The sequence below is a fragment of the Musa acuminata genome, chromosome BXJ2-11, assembly GCF_036884655.1.
Source record: "Musa acuminata AAA Group cultivar baxijiao chromosome BXJ2-11, Cavendish_Baxijiao_AAA, whole genome shotgun sequence".
NCBI classification, from domain to species: Eukaryota; Viridiplantae; Streptophyta; class Magnoliopsida; order Zingiberales; family Musaceae; genus Musa; species Musa acuminata.
The window spans coordinates 28,526,008-28,543,789 of NC_088348.1; the positions used below are offsets into that span (position 1 = coordinate 28,526,008).

Below are 17,782 nucleotides of genomic sequence, written 5' to 3' on the forward strand. Positions count from 1 at the left end.
TAATAAAAAGATTTTCCTTAATAATTTAACATAAATAGTTTTGATTTTTATTATGCGGAGATGTCAAGCTTTGTCTCGGATCGGATCGAGTCGAGGCCATAGGATCCAACCCGCTAAGGTTCCTCCTCCGTAACAAGCCCTAAACCCAGTTAAGCCCCCTCCACCTTCGTTGTTCCGCGATCCGACAGCCGAAAGTTCTCCTCCTCCCGCCTGCACCGAACGGATCGAATGCACCACCCGCCGCCGGCTAAAACCTACGCTCGTAACCGCCCCTAGCCATGTGGCGGCGCCGCCTCTCCCTCCTCTCTGATCTACCCTTCCCGATCCGTCGCCCGCTGCCAGTCACCCGACCCCCCTCGATCTCCATCGCGCCCCTCGCCAGAGCCCTGAAGCCCCCACCTCCTACCGCGGCGGCGGCGGCGGCGATGGATGCCGGCTTTACTCCGTTCGGGATCTTTAGGTCTTCGTACAGCGGGATGGCGATGGGGTCGTCTCCGGCGACGGCGAGCCTGCTGAGCCTGAACGATCTGAGGGATAACAAGGGGGCGCGGCAGAAGAAGAAGCGGAAAGGGAGGGGTATTGGGTCGGGGAAAGGGAAGACGGCCGGAAGGGGGCACAAGGGGCAGAAGGCTCGAGGGACGAGCAAGTTTGGGTTCGAGGGTGGCCAGACGCCGCTCCGCCGTCGACTCCCCAGGCGGGGTTTTAAGAATCCCTTCAGCCTCACCTTCCAGGTGACCTGATTGCATTACTTTCCACGATCTCGTATATCTCTTTCTATGTTGCGTTAGATTGTCCTGTTCTCTTCTTCTGCTGGTTTTTTCGGGGACGAAATGGTGCCACAGAAACGAAAAGGCGATATTTTTAGTAATGCATTGCATTTCCGGTTGTACAGATGGATATAGCTTGATGTATTGTTAGGAACTATTGTCTGATAACAATCACATCATAGATTGTGTACTTCAAGGGTTGAGTGCTTGCTTTTCTCTGTATATCTAAGCTATCACTACTCATGATCCCATATGAATTGGAAGAGCTTTACATCACCACCACATCTCAGAAAGCGCACGCAACCCTTGTAGTTAAAACAAGGGTTGAGTGCGCTTTCTGAGATGTGGTGGTGATGTAAAGCTCTTACAATTCATATGGGTTCATGAGTAGTGCTAGCTTAGATATACAGAGAAAAGAAATCTACTAGAATTCTCACTGTTACATGAAACATTTATATATCCATGTATATTGTTGTATATGTGTCCATTTCCATTGCTTATTTTGTGCCAACAATTTATTATATTATGTTTCCATAATTTAGGAGCTCCATACTTCTTTAAGAGTGTTGGAAGGAGTTGCATTGGTAATAACTTGATGTCCATTGCAACTTTAAGCATGAAGAACTAGATGCCTTGATCAAGAATCAGCCTTTTGAACATTTCAACTTTTCCAATATGGGTTTTGATGTTTCAGACAACTACCAATTTGATGGAAAACCGGACAGAATGATTCGTCAATAAATACGTCTAACTCTGGGGCTAAATGATCCGTGGCCGACATCTCATAGGAACTATTCTGTTGAAGGGGAGGGGAGGACTATTTTATGCTAATGCAAAAGAAGCGGCTCTCGTCACTTGCTTTTCAGGCTGTTCTCCTGCTCGCCTAATTTACTTTATTGCTTGGTGGCCACTTCTGACGTCTGCAGTATCCAAGTTGTTTCCTGTTTATTCAACTTAACTTATTTTGTTATGCTCATTGTGTCATTTTTGCATTAATTTCAAACATATTTTCACGCTTAATAAATTGCTGAGCAGTTGGAGGAACAATTGTTTGTTCTGATGTATAAGAACTTCTAGCAGATGAAATAACTGCATGATTTTCCATATTTTTTTTTCTTTATGGGTTCTTTGGCCATTTCATGCGTGCTTGGGTAAGCTAAGGTTAATTTCCATTGTTGCTAATGTTTCATTAGCTTGTGTTGTTCTTTAAATTAACTTCATATTTGTTCAAAAAGAAAAAAAAATCTGTTATATTTGTTTGTTTTATTGATATTATGTTTATAACAGCCTGTAGGTTTGGGGAAGATTGCAAAACTCATAAATGCAGGAAAAATTGACTCGTCAGAACTTATTACTATGAAAACCCTTAAGGTACTCAACTTTATCTTCATATGTGCATGTTGGTGTTGTCTGATTGATTCAAATTAAATCTGAATTCCCCATGACTGTAGGATACAGGTGCAATAGGAAAGCATATAGAGGATGGCATCAGGTTGATGGCTCATGGTTCTGAACATATCAACTGGCCGATACACCTTGAGGTAAGTTATTGTTAGAAGATAACTTGAAAGCAAATTGCTTAACGAAATACATGATATCTTGATTGGTTGGTTGGCACCTCGCCAATCTTTCACTGTCACTTGCCCTCATCAGTGATCAGTGAAATTATCATCACTTTTAAACCACACTAGTTTTGGTTAGTGATCTTGATTCGACATATTTTTTGTACCTTTCAGTTAAAATGCTTTATCGTTCTAGATACAGACGCCTTTCCTTTTATAGGGTGAAATTTTCTTTACTCCTGAGATGATAAGTATGATTTTCACGATGAAATACTTGCACATATGTTCTTATTTGTACTTGTCATGGCAGCATTTCCAGTAATGTTACGTTTCTTAACTCTCAGCTTCTAAGTTGATTTGTATGTTGCTGTAATGGAGTCATACCACTGATTGAGTTGATGGCATTGCATGATCAATTTTTTGGGAAGGAAAATATATTATGTAATGCATATTATCTTTTATGTATTAATGTACATACAGAAATAATCTGGCATGATCAATGTTACGTTTCTTTTATGTTTTCTCTCACGAAATAATATGACCTGTAGAACTTGCATATGAGTATTCCTCCTATCACTATAGACTTAGATGCAATCATACTTTTCCATCGTTCCCTCTAACAATTACAAGTAACATCCCCAATAGATCATTCTTCGGTAACTAACATCAATGTGGACTCCACAGGTATCGAGAGTGACAGTTCGTGCAAAAGCTGCGGTGGAAGCTGCCGGCGGTTCCGTGAGAAAGGTGTACTACAACAAGCTGGGGTTTAGGGCACTGCTCACGCCCGAGTGGTTCGCAAAGAAGGGACGCCTATTACCGAAACCAGCGAGGCCTCCACCGAAGCAGCGAGACAGGGTCGATGACATCGGTCGCTTGCCTGCCCCTACCAAGCCGATACCTTCTACAACTGAAGAGAAAGATGCAACAGCAGCTGCTTGAAGCACCAATTCTGAAGATGCATCAGTGACAACTGCTTCTTGAACAAGACAAATCATGCTGATGGCCTCCATTGCTGTTTGAATTGGTTGCTCTTTGTCATGTACTCGAAGAGATCTCACTCAATAATCCAAGCTTGGTGGTTCTGTACCATTTGGATCCTGCACTCCTATTGTAATGTTACTTTGCAGAAGAATTGTTCTTAAATTATGAATCACTGTCAATTCATCTATAGTGTTATTAATCAACAATTAATAACATGAGATTAATCTTTAATCTCCGGTATTGGTGATGCCGACGTCGATTATGTCTCACCAGCCTCTCTCATGGCGAGGAGAAGACGCGCAAGCAATCAATGCCATCAAAATACGTGCGCCTACGCGGCCAATCCAAAGCTTCTTCTCAACTCATCTTCCATGCACGTGCATTGGCCGCATCAGATTCTTAGCCTACAAATAATGAGTTGGTCCTCTCTTCCCTCTGCTCCCTCTTCTTCTCTCTCCTCTCTCGTTCCTCTTCTTCTTCTTCTTCTCCCCCTTGATTGGATGAAATGTTGTCCTACGTTCCGCGGCCGGTGGCGCCGACTTGCCCCCGCTGCGTCTCCTCCAACACCAAGTTCTGCTACTACAACAACTACAGCCTCAGCCAGCCGCGGTACTTCTGCAAGGCCTGCCGGCGTTACTGGACCGAGGGCGGATCGCTCCGCAACGTGCCCGTGGGCGGCGGCTGCCGTAAGAGCCGACGGGGCAAGCCGGCCAGGGCGCCGTCCGCCGTCGCTGCCGTGGCCGGTCGCGACGTGATCCGCCCCGACCTCATGCTGAACGACATCGTGAGTAACTCAGGCATCGCCCCCGCCCCCGCCGACGGCTCAGCCATCGACCTAGAGGTGCTGTATGCCAAGTACATGGATCCAAGCCCGGCCGTGCGGCCGGAATCCTCGCAGCCCGCAGTAGAGTCAGGCTCGTGCAACCAAATCCCTGCGCCATTTCCCGATCACCAACTGTTCTTGGAGTGGGAAAGCATCCTAACTCAGCCGGTGGAAGAAGACCTGCAGAACAAAGTGGATTCAAGCAGTCCTCGAGCGTATCCAAAGCAACCTGTCGACAACTATGTATGGTGGGGGGATTCTTCAAGTGATGCAGATCTAATACATGAGGAGCAAAGCCTGGTGCATGACAATTGGATCGGATCACTGGATGACTCGAGTTGGGAGGCGTTCTACAGATGCTGATCATGTCCGATCTTCTTCTACATTCGAGAATGTGCGTGTGAGAGAGACGTCATAGACTTCATGGCTTACGGAGAGGGATACATTAATTGCCTCTTTGAAGTCAACATTGGGGTTAACGTTGAAATCTGTAGCAAGAGGAGACATACCAAACACCTCGATTAGCTCCCACAGTCAAACTATATATCACACGATTCTTAAATTTATTGCTTATAATGGATGGATGGGTTCATATCGATAACTTGATTTATAATTATATATGAGTTGATGTAATCTTCGATTGGTCGAAGAGTATGAAATTATATTCAAGAGGTTTTCCTGATGCCACATAATCAATCTCCAATATATATATATATATATGGAGATGAACAGCCTCTGGGATATTGCAACGCAAGTATCACCAAGAACGAGCACAGCACATGGTGGTGATCCAAGAGTACGACGACGGCCCATGATCCAAGGCAAAGTGCTTCGGAATCACAACCCCAGGTTCACAAGGCAAAGCATCAGAATTATCCTTAGACACTGGGCTAATTATATATTATATTTATAATTAATTATTTTAATTTTTAATTTTTTTTATATTTTTAGAAATTATATTATAATTTTTATATTTATAAAAAAATTTTAATTATGTTTCTTCTCATATCATCGATTAAGCATGTATAATATTTTTATCAACGAGATCGACGATATGAGAAGAAATTAGATTAAATATTTCATTCTCATAAATATAAAATTTTTAATATAATTTTTAAAAATATAGATATTAAAATATTAAAGATAACTATTACATAAATAATATGTAATTAGTCCTTATATACCACATAATCTATTATTGCCGAATAAGATGTGTCATGTCGAATTATATATATATATATATATATATATATATATATATATACTTCATCCGCCGGAACGTTTGCCTAGTACGCAAACTGTTCGACCTCGTGTGGTGGTACCTCCCCATCGCCGGTGCAAGCTGCGGCAGTACCTCATCATGTGATTCATGCTGAACACCTTCTCCCCAAAGAAAACCCTCACCGAGCGTATGAATTCCCTCGCATTTTTTGGCTGGTCAGGATCTTGATGAAATATCAATCTCTATATTTTAAAAATATATATTGATATCCATATAGCCATATAATTATGAAGATAAAATATCTAGGTACATTTATCATAACATTATTAGTTTTATTAAAAAAAATAAAATAAAAAGGATAAAAATATAATTTTAATACTATTGTCTGTGATAACAAATAACGACATCGTTGGGGGTCGTGAATAACTGTTGTGAATGAAAAGAGTGATGATGATATGTGAAGGTTGTTTTATATTTGCATCGATATTGATGTAGTTGGAGTAGCGATGAGAGGTGAGGGCTATTCTACATTTGTGTTAATATTAATGCAGTTGTCAAATGACGAAAGGACTATCGATACAAATACCAAGCGGCATTGTTCTGTATTTGCATCAGTGTCAACATAGTTATTAAACAATATTATTTGATATTTACATTGATGACCTTTTCGTCGCTCAATAATTATATTGGTACCGTTGTAAATGCAAAGCAAAGAAATGACTACTTGATAACTATATCGACGTCGACATAAATATAGAATAGCTCTCACATCTCATACTTATTCTCCTCATCCACAATGGGCACCTAGGCCCCGGTGACACAATCATTCGTTACTACTAACTAGAACGTTAGAATTACCATCAACATGATATTTAGGCAAATAAATATAGATGTTTCACTATAGAAATATCAATATAATTTTTTAAAATATAAATATAATTACTATAAGGGTTAATTTGTTATAAGTCTGATTATGATATTTAGAAATGTAAAAATCGAGGTTATTCCGGTAAATATGTTTGAACGAACCGAATAAAGGGCAAAAAACACATGATATCTACCGTCTGATTAGTTCCAAACGGTGGTTGATTCAAGATAAATCGTCAGCACACCTCATTCCCGTGTACGTGTGCGCACCGTGGGCGGCGGGCGAGGTGCTCTTCTCGCGGCCGCCTCAGGTTGTATATAGCATCGCTCTCGGCGTCTCGCGATAACCGGCCGACGGATATGGAGAGCGCAAGGGAGGCTCGCCGACGGAGGATCTTGGAGCGTGGGACCGACCGCCTCGCCTTCATTGCCGGCCAAGCCCGGTCCATCCCCGATTCATCTCCTCCTCCGTCTCCTTCTCCTCCACCTCCGAAGGAAGCGCATCCTAAGACCTCCGGTAAGATCTCCTTCCTCCTCTTCCCTTCTTTGTTCCAGTTTCCTCTATTCTTCACTTTGTAGTGCTATCTTGCCCTCTTTTAGTTGATTACCTGCTCGATCTACGTCACAGGATGTTTCTGACCCCATCTTCTGTTTTAAATGTTATCTTGATATCTTTTTAGTGGATTCCTTGCTCGATCTAGGTCGCACCATGTTAACGAATCATCTTTCCTTTGAAACGTATTTGCATTTGGATGCGTTGAACCTCTGATGAGAGGAGTCGTCCTATTTTTGGTAGATGCGTTTTAGGGCTCGATTGCTGCGTTGCAACTTGGTACTCAATTTACCTTTCAACGCCGATCATAAAGACCTGTTTCTTCTCCACACTTCAGAAAATAAGATCTTTAGTTAAGATATCTCGTCTTTCGTTCATTCTGTCGGGCGAACGAGGGAGTTGTTTTACACAATCTGGATAGCTAATGCAAGCTTCTGTTGTTGTTGATTCGTTCTCGGCATGGAAATTTCTTGATGCGCTTTTTTCCTTTTCCTAATCATGTTTTTGGAGCACTGATCGCAAAGAAAATGTTATCTGATGATTCATACTTTTGGTGCTCGTTAGAAAATGTTATTTGAAGATTAGCTGTGTTGATTCCCACAAAGAAGGGGCATGATATTTGGTTTTGAAAAGAATGTGTTCTTCTTTGGTAACTGTAAGGTAAGTAACCATGAATGGGATTAGCTCTTGAATAACAAGACTTGTTACGATCATTGATGCTCCCTTTGTGGGAAAAGAAAAACGACCAATTTGGTAATAGAGATTTACACTTAAGTTCTTCGGCTTTCTATGCGTGACAATAGTGTCAATGGTTTTGAGTTTTATCCTTGCTGCAAGCTTGTTATGGCTGCCGAGAAATGAAATCTTTGATGTATTAAATTATTTGTTGTTTCCTCCTCCCATTTGGACTGTTAATGCCTGACAAACCTTTTCCTTGGAGAAGTTTTCGATTCTGGAATTGTGTTTCCTTCATCTCGGGACCAACAGAAAGAATACTGTTTGTTCCTTAGAACCCTATCTGAGGGTTTACTTTAATTTTGTAGCTGCTATTTATTCATGTTGAGTAGCATCAGTTCATTTTTGTTTTCAGTAAGAATTAGGGTCATTTTTATTCTACATGCTGTACTTGCTTATTCTTTTATTAGATATTAATTTTAAGGTCAATAAAATATTGGAAATGTTCCTTTGTTGTGCCTATTCTAAATCTGATATCAACTCAGATTTTCAGTTGTCTGGTCAGTGGGTGGTTACTAAATAATCTTACTCAAGGAACTATAGACCATTCTGCAACTATTGGATGCCTATCTGTATTTGTCTCTTCCGCTGCTCTTTTATTTCCTTCACAAAAAAAAAAGAAAAAGAAAAAAAGAAGAAGAAAGGAACAAAGGGTAAATGTGGGTTGATTGGTATGTCTCTCATAGTTTTCGGTTAGGTGCATTGAAGTGCAAGACCCGTATGAAAGAATTTCTTGAGATGATTATATTTTTTATTTTTAAACCACCCTAAGAGGGTCAACTTCGACTTTTGGAATTTCATTACTATGACATAAACCAAGACCAAATATGTACTAAGAACACCTCTATTGGAACAAATGGTCAACTTTGCTGATGCAAGTGTAATGTTATTGTTGGTTGAATTGAGCTGAATTAACACAGTTCAAAATCATTTTATACTAGTGTTTTCAATAGGCGCTCAGGCGGTCAACTAGGCGCCTGGGTTAGGCGAGGCGAGGCCTAAGTGCCTTGGAACAGGTCTGGGTGAGTCGATTCAAGGAGGCGCCACTCGGGTGCACACCTAAACCTAGACATTGAGCAACTTTAAGTGTGCACCCGATCCAATTAAAGCATGGGTTTGATTGGGTTCAATCAATTTGAATGAGTTGGCTCAACTGAATCAACTAATCGACAACTTACTCTCCCCCACCGCTTGTGCACTCGACCCAGTTGAAGGAACCCAGTGGAAGAAACCCTACCGTGAGCCTCCTCCCTACACAAATGGACCATGAGCCTCCTCCACCCTATGCCGTCGTGTGCAGGATCCCCCTTTGGCTTAGGTCGTTGATCGCGAGCCTCTTTCGCTCTACGTTATTGTGTGTAGTGTCTTCCTTCAGATTAAGTCATCGCCCGCGAGGCTCCTTTGCCCTACGCCGCCTTGTGCAGCTTTGTATCTCCGCCGTGTGAGCTTATATTGTCGACCAACTTTGTTCCACCAGTTGCTACCTTCCTCCACCCTAAGCACCACCGTAGCTTGAGTCAAAGAAGCCAACCTTCCTCCACCGTGCACTGCTGCCTTCCTCAGGACCATACCATCACGGACTTAGCTAGAATTGCCTAAGTCGTGAGGCACCCTTGCGGCAAAGACGCGAACTTAGCTTGCGTTGCCGAAGTCGCGAGGCATCCTTGCAGCAAAGATGCGAACTTAGCTTGCGTTGCCTAAGTTGCGCTTCGCCCTTGCGATTTGCGTCCGTAAAGATCAGCCCACTTGCAACCTCTCGCAGGTCCTGAAGGACCTGTAAAAGAGAAAGTTGATTAGTTCGAAAAATGAGCGACGGACAAGTCCCGACGTCTCGCGAAAAGGGGAAGCTTTACAAGCAATTCAGCGAGCACCTTGCGTGCACAAGAGAAAAGAGGGAGAGGAGGAAAACAAAGACTTTAGAGGGTTGAATGAACAACTGCAAGTTCACAAACAACTGCTCACCGGGTGCCGGGTGCGACAACAAGTTCCCGTCAAGGTAACGTGCGAACTTGCGAAAGATTGTTCAATGCCCGACACTATACCGAAGCCCCATCCCCCATGGTGCCACCCGGGTGGTTCCAGGGTGCTGAGATGGCTGACGTTTTGCGTGCAGCAGCGGGCTATAGAAAACAGCCTGTGGCACGCAAAAACGGAGTTATTTTGGGTTGTTTTGGTCAGTTCAGTGAGCGATCGTACTGTAGCGCTGCAACTTGTTCGAACTTACATTTTTACAAGCAAAATGACTCAAAACCAAGATAAAACATGTTGCCAAGCAGCTGTACATGTAGATGAGAGCGACGAACGGTTCATTGAACGGAGTTGTTGCCGGTGCGCGACGAACGTTTGTGACATTCTCCGCCACTTAAACTGTCGACGCCCTCGTCGACGCTTGTTGGTAGTTGTTGATAATTGTTTCTTCATGTCATAGGGTGTCTTCGGGCTCCCAACTGGCTTCAGTTCGGGGAAGCTTTCGCCACTTCACCAAGTATTCGGTCTGCTCAGCTCCATTGGGTAGCTTTATCTTGCGATCCACTAAAATGGTTTCAACTCGTTTCTCGTAGGAGACTCTGGTGGAGGGTAGCCGAGTTGGAACACTTCAGGAAGCATATTGCGGATCCGAGTGGTAGGCTTTTAGGTTGTTGGCGTGAAGAACATTGTGAATTTTGAACCACACCGACAGTTGCAACTTGTAGGAGACGTTGCGCACCCTGCTGATAATTGGGAAGGGCCCTTCATACTTTCGCACCAATCCTTTGTGTACTTTGTTCCTAAAGAATTGGAGTGATACTGGTTGAAGCTTTACCAACACCAAATCGCCGACCTTGAACTCTTGCGGTCGCCTTCCCAAGTCTGCCCACTTCTTCATCCTTTTTGCCGCATTCTCTAAGTAAGCCAGCGCAATATCTGCATTTCGATGCCACTCCTTTGCGAAGTGGTAGGCTGACGGACTACTCCCAGTATACCCGATTGCCATGGTGTGAGGAGTTGACGATTGTTATCCTGTAATGATCTCGAAGGGGCTCTTGTTGGACGTAGAGCTCCGCTGCAAGTTGTAGGAGAATTGAGCAATGTCCAACAACTTCACCCAATCTCGTTGGTTGGCACTTACGTAGTGCCGAAGATATTGCTCTAGGATCACCGTTGTCATCTCCTTCTCATGCAATGGATACCGCCGCTCGGTCTCGTTGAGCTTGTAGCTCTCGTAGGCCATCATATGACCCTCCTGCATGAGTACTCCCCCAATAGCGAAATCTGAAGCATCTGTATGGACTTCAAAGGGCTCCCCATATTCCGGCAATTTGAGCACCGGTTCTTCCAAAACGGCAGCCTTCATATCTTGGAATGCAATTTCATATTTATCAGACCATCTCCAAGACTACTCCTTCTTCAACAACTCCGTCAATGGAGTTGCACGCTTCGAATACCCCGCTATGAAGCGTCGATAGTAGTTGACGAAACCAAGGAAGGATCTCAACTCTGGCATCTTCTTTGGAGTTCGCCATTTCGCAATCGCTTGCACCTTCGATTTATCCATCCGAATGGAGCCATTACCGATTCGATGCCCTAAGAATAAGATCTCTGTTTGAGCAAAGTAGCATTTCTCCCTTTTCACGAACAAAGTGTTCTCCCTTAGAACCTTGAAAATTGTCCGAAGGTGCATGACATGCTCCTCGAGCGTTTGATTGTAGACGACGATATTACGACCACAAACTTATCAAAATACTCTTTGAATAGCTGGTTCATGAGAGTGCAGAACATGACCGGAGCGTTGGTTAAGCCAAAAGGCATCACCAAGAACTCAAACGCTCCATACCTGGTCACACAGGTCGTCTTCGCTTCGTCGCCTTCAACAATGCACACCTGCCAATACCCCGACCGAAGGTCGAGTTTTGAGAAATACTTGGATTTGCCCAATTGGTCGAACAAGTCCGCTATGAGCGGGATGAGATACTTGTTCTTCATTATCACTTTGTTGATAGTTCGGTAATCGACGCATAGTCGGAGGCTCCCATCTTGTTTCTTTTGAAAGAGAACTGGAGCTCCGAATGATGCTTTCGAACTGCGAATGAGACCATCGCTTAGCAGCTCACCTAATTACTTTTTGAGTTCTGCCAACTCTGGCGGGGGCATGCGGTAGGGTGGTCTCACTGGAGGCTTCACTCCTGGCTCCAGCTCGATATTATGATCCACGCCTCTGCGTGGCGGAAGAGTCTTTGGCAACTCGGGTGGCATAACGTCAATGAACTCTTTCAGGACGTTCGCCACCACAGCAGGTTCATGAATGACCTTCTCGTCGAGTGGCTCTAGCTTCATAGCAGCCATGAATGTTAGTTCGCCTTTTCGTACCCCCTTCTTCAGTTGCAATGCCAATATCTGTTGGGGGTCTTTGGTTCCTCTCCGAGAGACGGGAACCATACAGGGGTCGTCACCCCCCATCATGCATAGGGTGTTTAGGAACGGCATTGGCACCAACTTCGCCGCGTTCATAAACTCCATTCCAATGATCACTTGGAAGTCGTCCAATGGCACCGCCATCATGTTCGTGCTCCCGCGCCATGTTCCAATCTTGATGGGGAATCCCTTTGCCAACTCGGAGATTCGCTTGGCCTCCGAGTTCACCGCCTTCATTCGACTTGGGCTCTTCTCCAAGATCAGCCCAAGTCGCTTTGCTTCTCGATCGACAATAAAGTTGTGGGTAGCACCCGTGTCCACCATTGCACGGGTCGTTTGGCCATTTAGCTTGATGTCTACGTACATCAGCTTACCACTTCCTGCTTTTTGTAGTTTTGTCTTCGTGTTCTCCCCCACTTGACCCCGCATGGCGTTTAACAAACGCATTGCTCCCGTCCGGGGTCCCTGCGACTCCTCGCCGTCGTTGCTGGATTCAGAACTACTCGAACTAAGAGCGACAACCTTGCCCTTGTCCGATTTGGGTGGATGAATGGAAGCTGTTAAAGCATTGAGTGCTTGTTTTTGTGGGCACTCCCTCACCATGTGCAACCCTCCGCATAAGAAGCATCCGCCAGGTTTCGGGGCCTTGCCTTTCGGGCTTGGCCCTTTGTGGGAATTCTTCTTCTTTTGTTCGCCCTTGAGCTCCTTCCTTCGAGAATATTTTGGAGGGCGATTGCTTGAAGATTGTTTCCTTCTTTCCGGGTCTTCAGAGGAAACGAAGTGGGTGAACCTTTCTGCGGTAGCAATTGCCCCGATCAAATCGGCGACATTCCTTCGATATAGTTCTTGTTGCGCCCATGGTTTCAAACCATCGAGGAAGCTGAACAGTTTATCCTTTTCGGACATGTCCTGAATGTCCAGCATTAGCGTAGAAAATTGCTTCACGTAGTCTCAGATGGAAGCATTTTGGCGGAGTTGCCTCAATTTCCTTCTTGCGACGAACTCGGTGTTCTCAGGTAGGAACTGAGTTTTCAACTCCCGCTTCAAGTCCTCCCATGTGTCAACTCGACACCGACCTTGTTGGATCTCCTCCCAACGGGTTCGCCACCAAAGTTTTGCATCTCCGTTCAGATACATGGTCGCTATAGAAACTTTGGTTTCTTCAGAATTAGGCCTCGTAGCTTGAAAGTATTGTTCCATATCGAACAGGAAATTCTCGAGCTCTTTTGCATCTTTGGCCCCTCCATAACCATGAGGCTCGAGTGCCCTCAAGTTTTGTGGCGGCGCAACGCGGGTGTTGGTTCCTCCCGCATTTAGTGCCCTTGTGAGCATGGTCACCTTCGAAGTGAGTTCCGCCACAACTTCCTGCGGGTGTTGCACGGAGTCTTTGGTGTCATCTGACAATCGGTCGACTAGGGCCTCAACCTTGTTGATCTTGGACTCTGCTTCTTCTTGCGAGCTCTCTACCTCGACAAGCCTTTGTTGGCCATGGTAGAGTTCCTTCAAGCTCGCTTCGAGAACATCCAAGCGGGTTTCCGCCGTTGTGAGTCTCTCCTTATGACTCTTTTTCCCGATTTGCGCTCCAGATTGCGCCTCCTCCGCACGCGGAGAGTAGCCAACTTCTCGCTCATCATGTTCGCTGTCGCGCTCCTCCTGAGCGGCTCCAACAGCATGAGAGCGAGTGTGCACTTGCAGCTCACATGCGGCTGCTAGGGGCAAGGGTCTGGCTTGCCCCGTCTTGCTTGATTCGTCACGATGCTTTGCCATGGCGAAGTTGCGAAGTTCCTTCGCTGCTCACTCGAAGTGCTTGCCCGCTCTGATATCACAATGTCACGGACTTGCTAGAATTGCCTAAGTTGTGAGGTACCCTTGCGGCAAAGACGAGAACTTAGCTTGCGTTGCCTAAGTCGCAAGGCACCCTTGCGGCAAAGATGCGAACTTAGCTTACGTTGCTTGAGTCGCGCTTCGCCCTTGCGATTTACGTCCGCAAAGATCAGCCCACTTGCAACCTCTCGCAGGTCCCGAAGGACCTATAAAAGAGAAAGTTGATTAATTCGAAGAACGAGCGACGGACAAGTCCCGACGTCTCGCGAAAAGGGGAAGCTTTACAAGCAATTCAGCGAGCACCTTTGCGCTAGGCCTTTGGACCACGAGCCTCCTCCACCCTATGCCGTCGTGTGCAGGGTCCCCCTTTGGCTTACGTCGTTGATCGCGAGCCTCTTTCGCTCTACGCTATTGTGTGTCACGTCTTCCTTCAGATTAAGCCATCGGCCGCGAGGCTCCTTTGCCCTACGCCGCCTTGTGCAGCTTCGTATCTCCGCCGTATGAGCTTATATTGTCGACCAACTTTGTTCCACAAGTTGCTACCTTCCTCCACCCTAAGCACCACCATAGCTTGAGTCAAAGAAGCTAACCTTCCTCCACCGTGCACTACTGCCTTCCTCAGGGCCATACTATCACGGACTTAGCTAGAATTGCCTAAGTCGTGAGGCACCCTTGCGGCAAAGACGCGAACTTAGTTTGCGTTGCCTAAGTTGCGAGGCACCCTTACGACAAAGACGCGAACTTAGCTTGCGTTGCCTAAGTCGTACTTCGCCCTTACGATTTGCGTCCGCAAAGATCAGCCCACTTGCAACCTCTCGCAGGTCCCGAAGGACCTGTAAAAGAGAAAGTTGATTAGTTCGAAGAACGAGCGACGGATAAGTCCCGACGTCTCGCGAAAAGGGGAAGCTTTACGAGCAATTCAGTGAGCACCTTGCGTGCACAAGAGAAAAGAGAGAGAGGAGGATAACAAAGACTTTAGAGGTTGAACGAACAACTGCAAGTCCACAAACAGCTGCTCACCGGGTGCCGGGCGCGACAACAAGTTCCCGTCAAGGTAACGTGCGAACTTGCGAAAGATTGTTCAACGCCTGACACTATGTCGAAGCCCCATCCCCCATGGTGCCACCCGGGTGGTTCTAGGGTGCTGAGATGGCTGACGTTTTGCGTGCAGCAGCTGGCTGCAGAAAACAGCCCGTGGCACGCGAAAACGGAGTTGTTTTGGGGTTGTTTTGGTCGGTTCAGTGAGCGATCGCACTGTAGTACTGTAACTTGTTCGAACTTACATTTTTACAAGCAAAATGATTCAAAACCAAGACAAAACATGCTGTCAAGCAGCTGTACATGTAGATGAGAGCGACGAACGGTTCGTTGAACGAAGTTGTTGCGGGTGCGCGACGAACGTTCGTGACAATACTCCATAGCCTTTCACCATCTGATTACCTCTCCATCACCTCTTTCTCAATTTATTGGTAACAACAACAGTTTTGTTAAATGTTCTATTTCCTGCAACATCTTGAGCACTTTGCTTAATTATCTCCTATTTCGTGCTCTTTGTTAAATTGTCAGGAATTTATGAACGCTATTAGGTGGGTACACTGTTAGGAGTTAGAACATAATAGGACACTGTTAGGTAGATAACAAGAACACTGTAACTATAACTTTGATATATGCTCTTAACAGCACCCTGTTAGAATTTTCTATTACCCTGTTAGATGGAAATGAACTTGATTTAAGCACCCTACTAGGACAAATAACACCCTATAGTTGTAGGCTTGCAACGAACTACACAATATGTTGTTATTAACATATTTCTTAATGTATATCGCATTTGATGTTTGATCATTTCTATATTTCAGGAATAATGGCAAGTGTATAGAGGAATTAAGAAGAATCATTGGCAAAAAACACAAGAAAGGATCCCTGTTGGAAATAAACTATCTAAAGAATTATATTTTGTTTTGATATTTTTGTTATTAGATATGGACAATGTAATTTGGTACTTTATAATAATGCAATTTGATGTGTCTTTTTTATTTTCGTGATCCTATTTATCAATCATGATATATATTTTTAAAATTTTAATATTCAAGAGCTTTTTGCTTCGCTTGGGTGGGAACCTTAGCAAGTACCTTGGTGCCTTTTGGCATCTAGTGCTTTTGAAAACACTATTTGTACAATGAAAATGTGCCAAATTTCACACAAAACTGCTGGTAGAAGAGATCCAACAAGATTGCCTTGCCTTGTGAATCAGTTAACAGAAAAATAGTGCATACAATGTATTCAATCTTCCTATGCTTGTCCACCAGCTGGTGGACTTGCTCAGTTTGACCAACATGATGTCCTCTTTGTTTTGATGACTTTGTTCTATGATGATTGCTTCACGCAAATATAGTTACCTTTTAACTTTCTTATAATACCTCTATTAGTGTTTTCTCTATAAATAGATTTGTTGAAAGCAACATGCCACAACGCTTAGTGGGCAAGGATCCAATTGGGACTAAGTAGCGTTAGGATATTCTTGGCTGATCTCCTGCTACTTCATTATCTTTGGTGTTATATGATGTGAGGGGTACTAGGTTAGAGACCGGTTATTATCACCTTATTGCTACTGTATGAACTAATTATTTTTCTATGTTGATTGTGGTATTTTTAGGGAAAAAAACTAACCCCAAGTATTTGTCTGTTTGGATATACCTACTAATGTAAGATGTACAACTTGTTGGTGCCGAATGATTTCTTGGAAGGTGTTACATTTAGTTAGATCTTCGACAATTTTATTATGCCTAATTTTGTTAAGTTCTTTGCATCTAGAGTGAGCTCATCTATGTCCGCCTCACTATTGCAGTTGCCCCTCTTAGCGAGGATGATGGAGCTACCATCTCTCGTTTTTCTGACCAATACAGAAGCCAAGCCAGTGGCCCAGCTGGGGAAAGAACAGAACCAGCTGGGGAAAGAACAGAAAGTGAGAGAAGCCATGTAAAAGCTCTGGCAAGTGATGAAATGCATGGTGACAAGAAGGAAGATGATATTTGCACGTGCGAATCAGGGAACGAAGCTAAAGCGAAGACAGTGCAAAGCGGTAGGGATTCGGAACTGCTGACCAGTGCCATGGCGCTGAGGTCATCCGATGAAGTTGTGGATGCAGCTTTACCTACAGCGCCAAGGGTGAAGAAACAGCTGATGTTCTCGTCAAAGCAAGTCAGTCGTTCCATTGCAGCTTCTGAAAATATACGGTTGATCGGTGCAGTCGTGATAGCTCTTTTGGTCATCCTGTCGAACCATGGATATGCTTTTGGTGGTGCAGTGATGGGGAGCATCTTGAACTTTCGACCATTGTTCCTTGTTATGCTGACTGATGTGACCATTGTTCTCGGGCTGCTGATAACAAACCACGGAACTGATGCGAAAGAAAACGAGAAAGCAAGGACTGGAAAACAGGAGCATGGTTGGCCAAGCAACATAGGTGATGCATTGGAGGCGTGGTTGATGATTCGGACAGTTTCGAGCGCTGTCTTCATGGATTGCAGCATATGTGCTGTTATCATGATCGCTGGCCTCTGCGTCTGAGTATGCGCGGATTTATGTTGGTTAGCCATGTGAAACACAATCAAGCTTGTTGGTTCATGTGGTGGTTTGTGTTCACAGTATAGTATGGTATTACTTCATGACACGAGTGATCTTTCTGAGGACTCTGGGCACAGATCTGTTTGGTTCATAGTGGAGTATACACTGTTTGGTTTATGGTATACGTTTATGCTACAATGCCTATTTGATTTCTAATCGAGTCGACATAATGCTACTACATTAAGAGTCGTAATATTATTCACGATAAATACAAGCGAGATGTTTATTTCTTTACGATCATTTTCTGTCGCTTCAAATAAAGACTTATGCGCACAACAGCAAGCCACCACCAAAACATGGGAAAAGCATCCCTTGTCGAGGGCAGTGACTCGTAATCACTAGAGTTGGTGCAGGTCTCACATTTCTACGTTACACCACTGGTGGTTCTTCTACGGCAAATTAGAGGGAAGAGAGGTGAGGCACCCGTGG

General features: G+C 44.5%; 3 protein-coding genes across 3 annotated transcripts; all 3 read left to right on the plus strand.

Annotated features, from left to right (window-relative positions):
• The first annotated feature begins 149 nt into the window (after positions 1-149).
• LOC103971828 (uncharacterized) lies at positions 150-3,496 on the plus strand. The gene is made up of 4 exons (XM_009385959.3): positions 150-731; positions 2,055-2,138; positions 2,219-2,308; positions 3,014-3,496. The coding sequence occupies exons 1-4, from the start codon at positions 279-281 to the stop codon at positions 3,269-3,271; spliced, it is 885 nt and encodes a 294-aa protein (XP_009384234.2). The 5' UTR covers positions 150-278; the 3' UTR covers positions 3,272-3,496.
• A 281-nt stretch (positions 3,497-3,777) lies between these two features.
• LOC103971829 (dof zinc finger protein DOF1.2) lies at positions 3,778-4,737 on the plus strand. Its single transcript, XM_009385961.3, has one exon. The coding sequence runs from the start codon at positions 3,819-3,821 to the stop codon at positions 4,497-4,499; it is 681 nt and encodes a 226-aa protein (XP_009384236.2). The 5' UTR covers positions 3,778-3,818; the 3' UTR covers positions 4,500-4,737.
• A 1,727-nt stretch (positions 4,738-6,464) lies between these two features.
• On the plus strand, positions 6,465-17,587 carry LOC135626651 (uncharacterized). Its single transcript, XM_065132107.1, has 2 exons — positions 6,465-6,742; positions 16,575-17,587. Exons 1-2 carry the CDS (start codon positions 6,586-6,588, stop codon positions 17,294-17,296), a joined length of 879 nt encoding a protein of 292 aa, XP_064988179.1. The 5' UTR covers positions 6,465-6,585; the 3' UTR covers positions 17,297-17,587.
• The last annotated feature ends 195 nt before the right edge of the window (positions 17,588-17,782 follow it).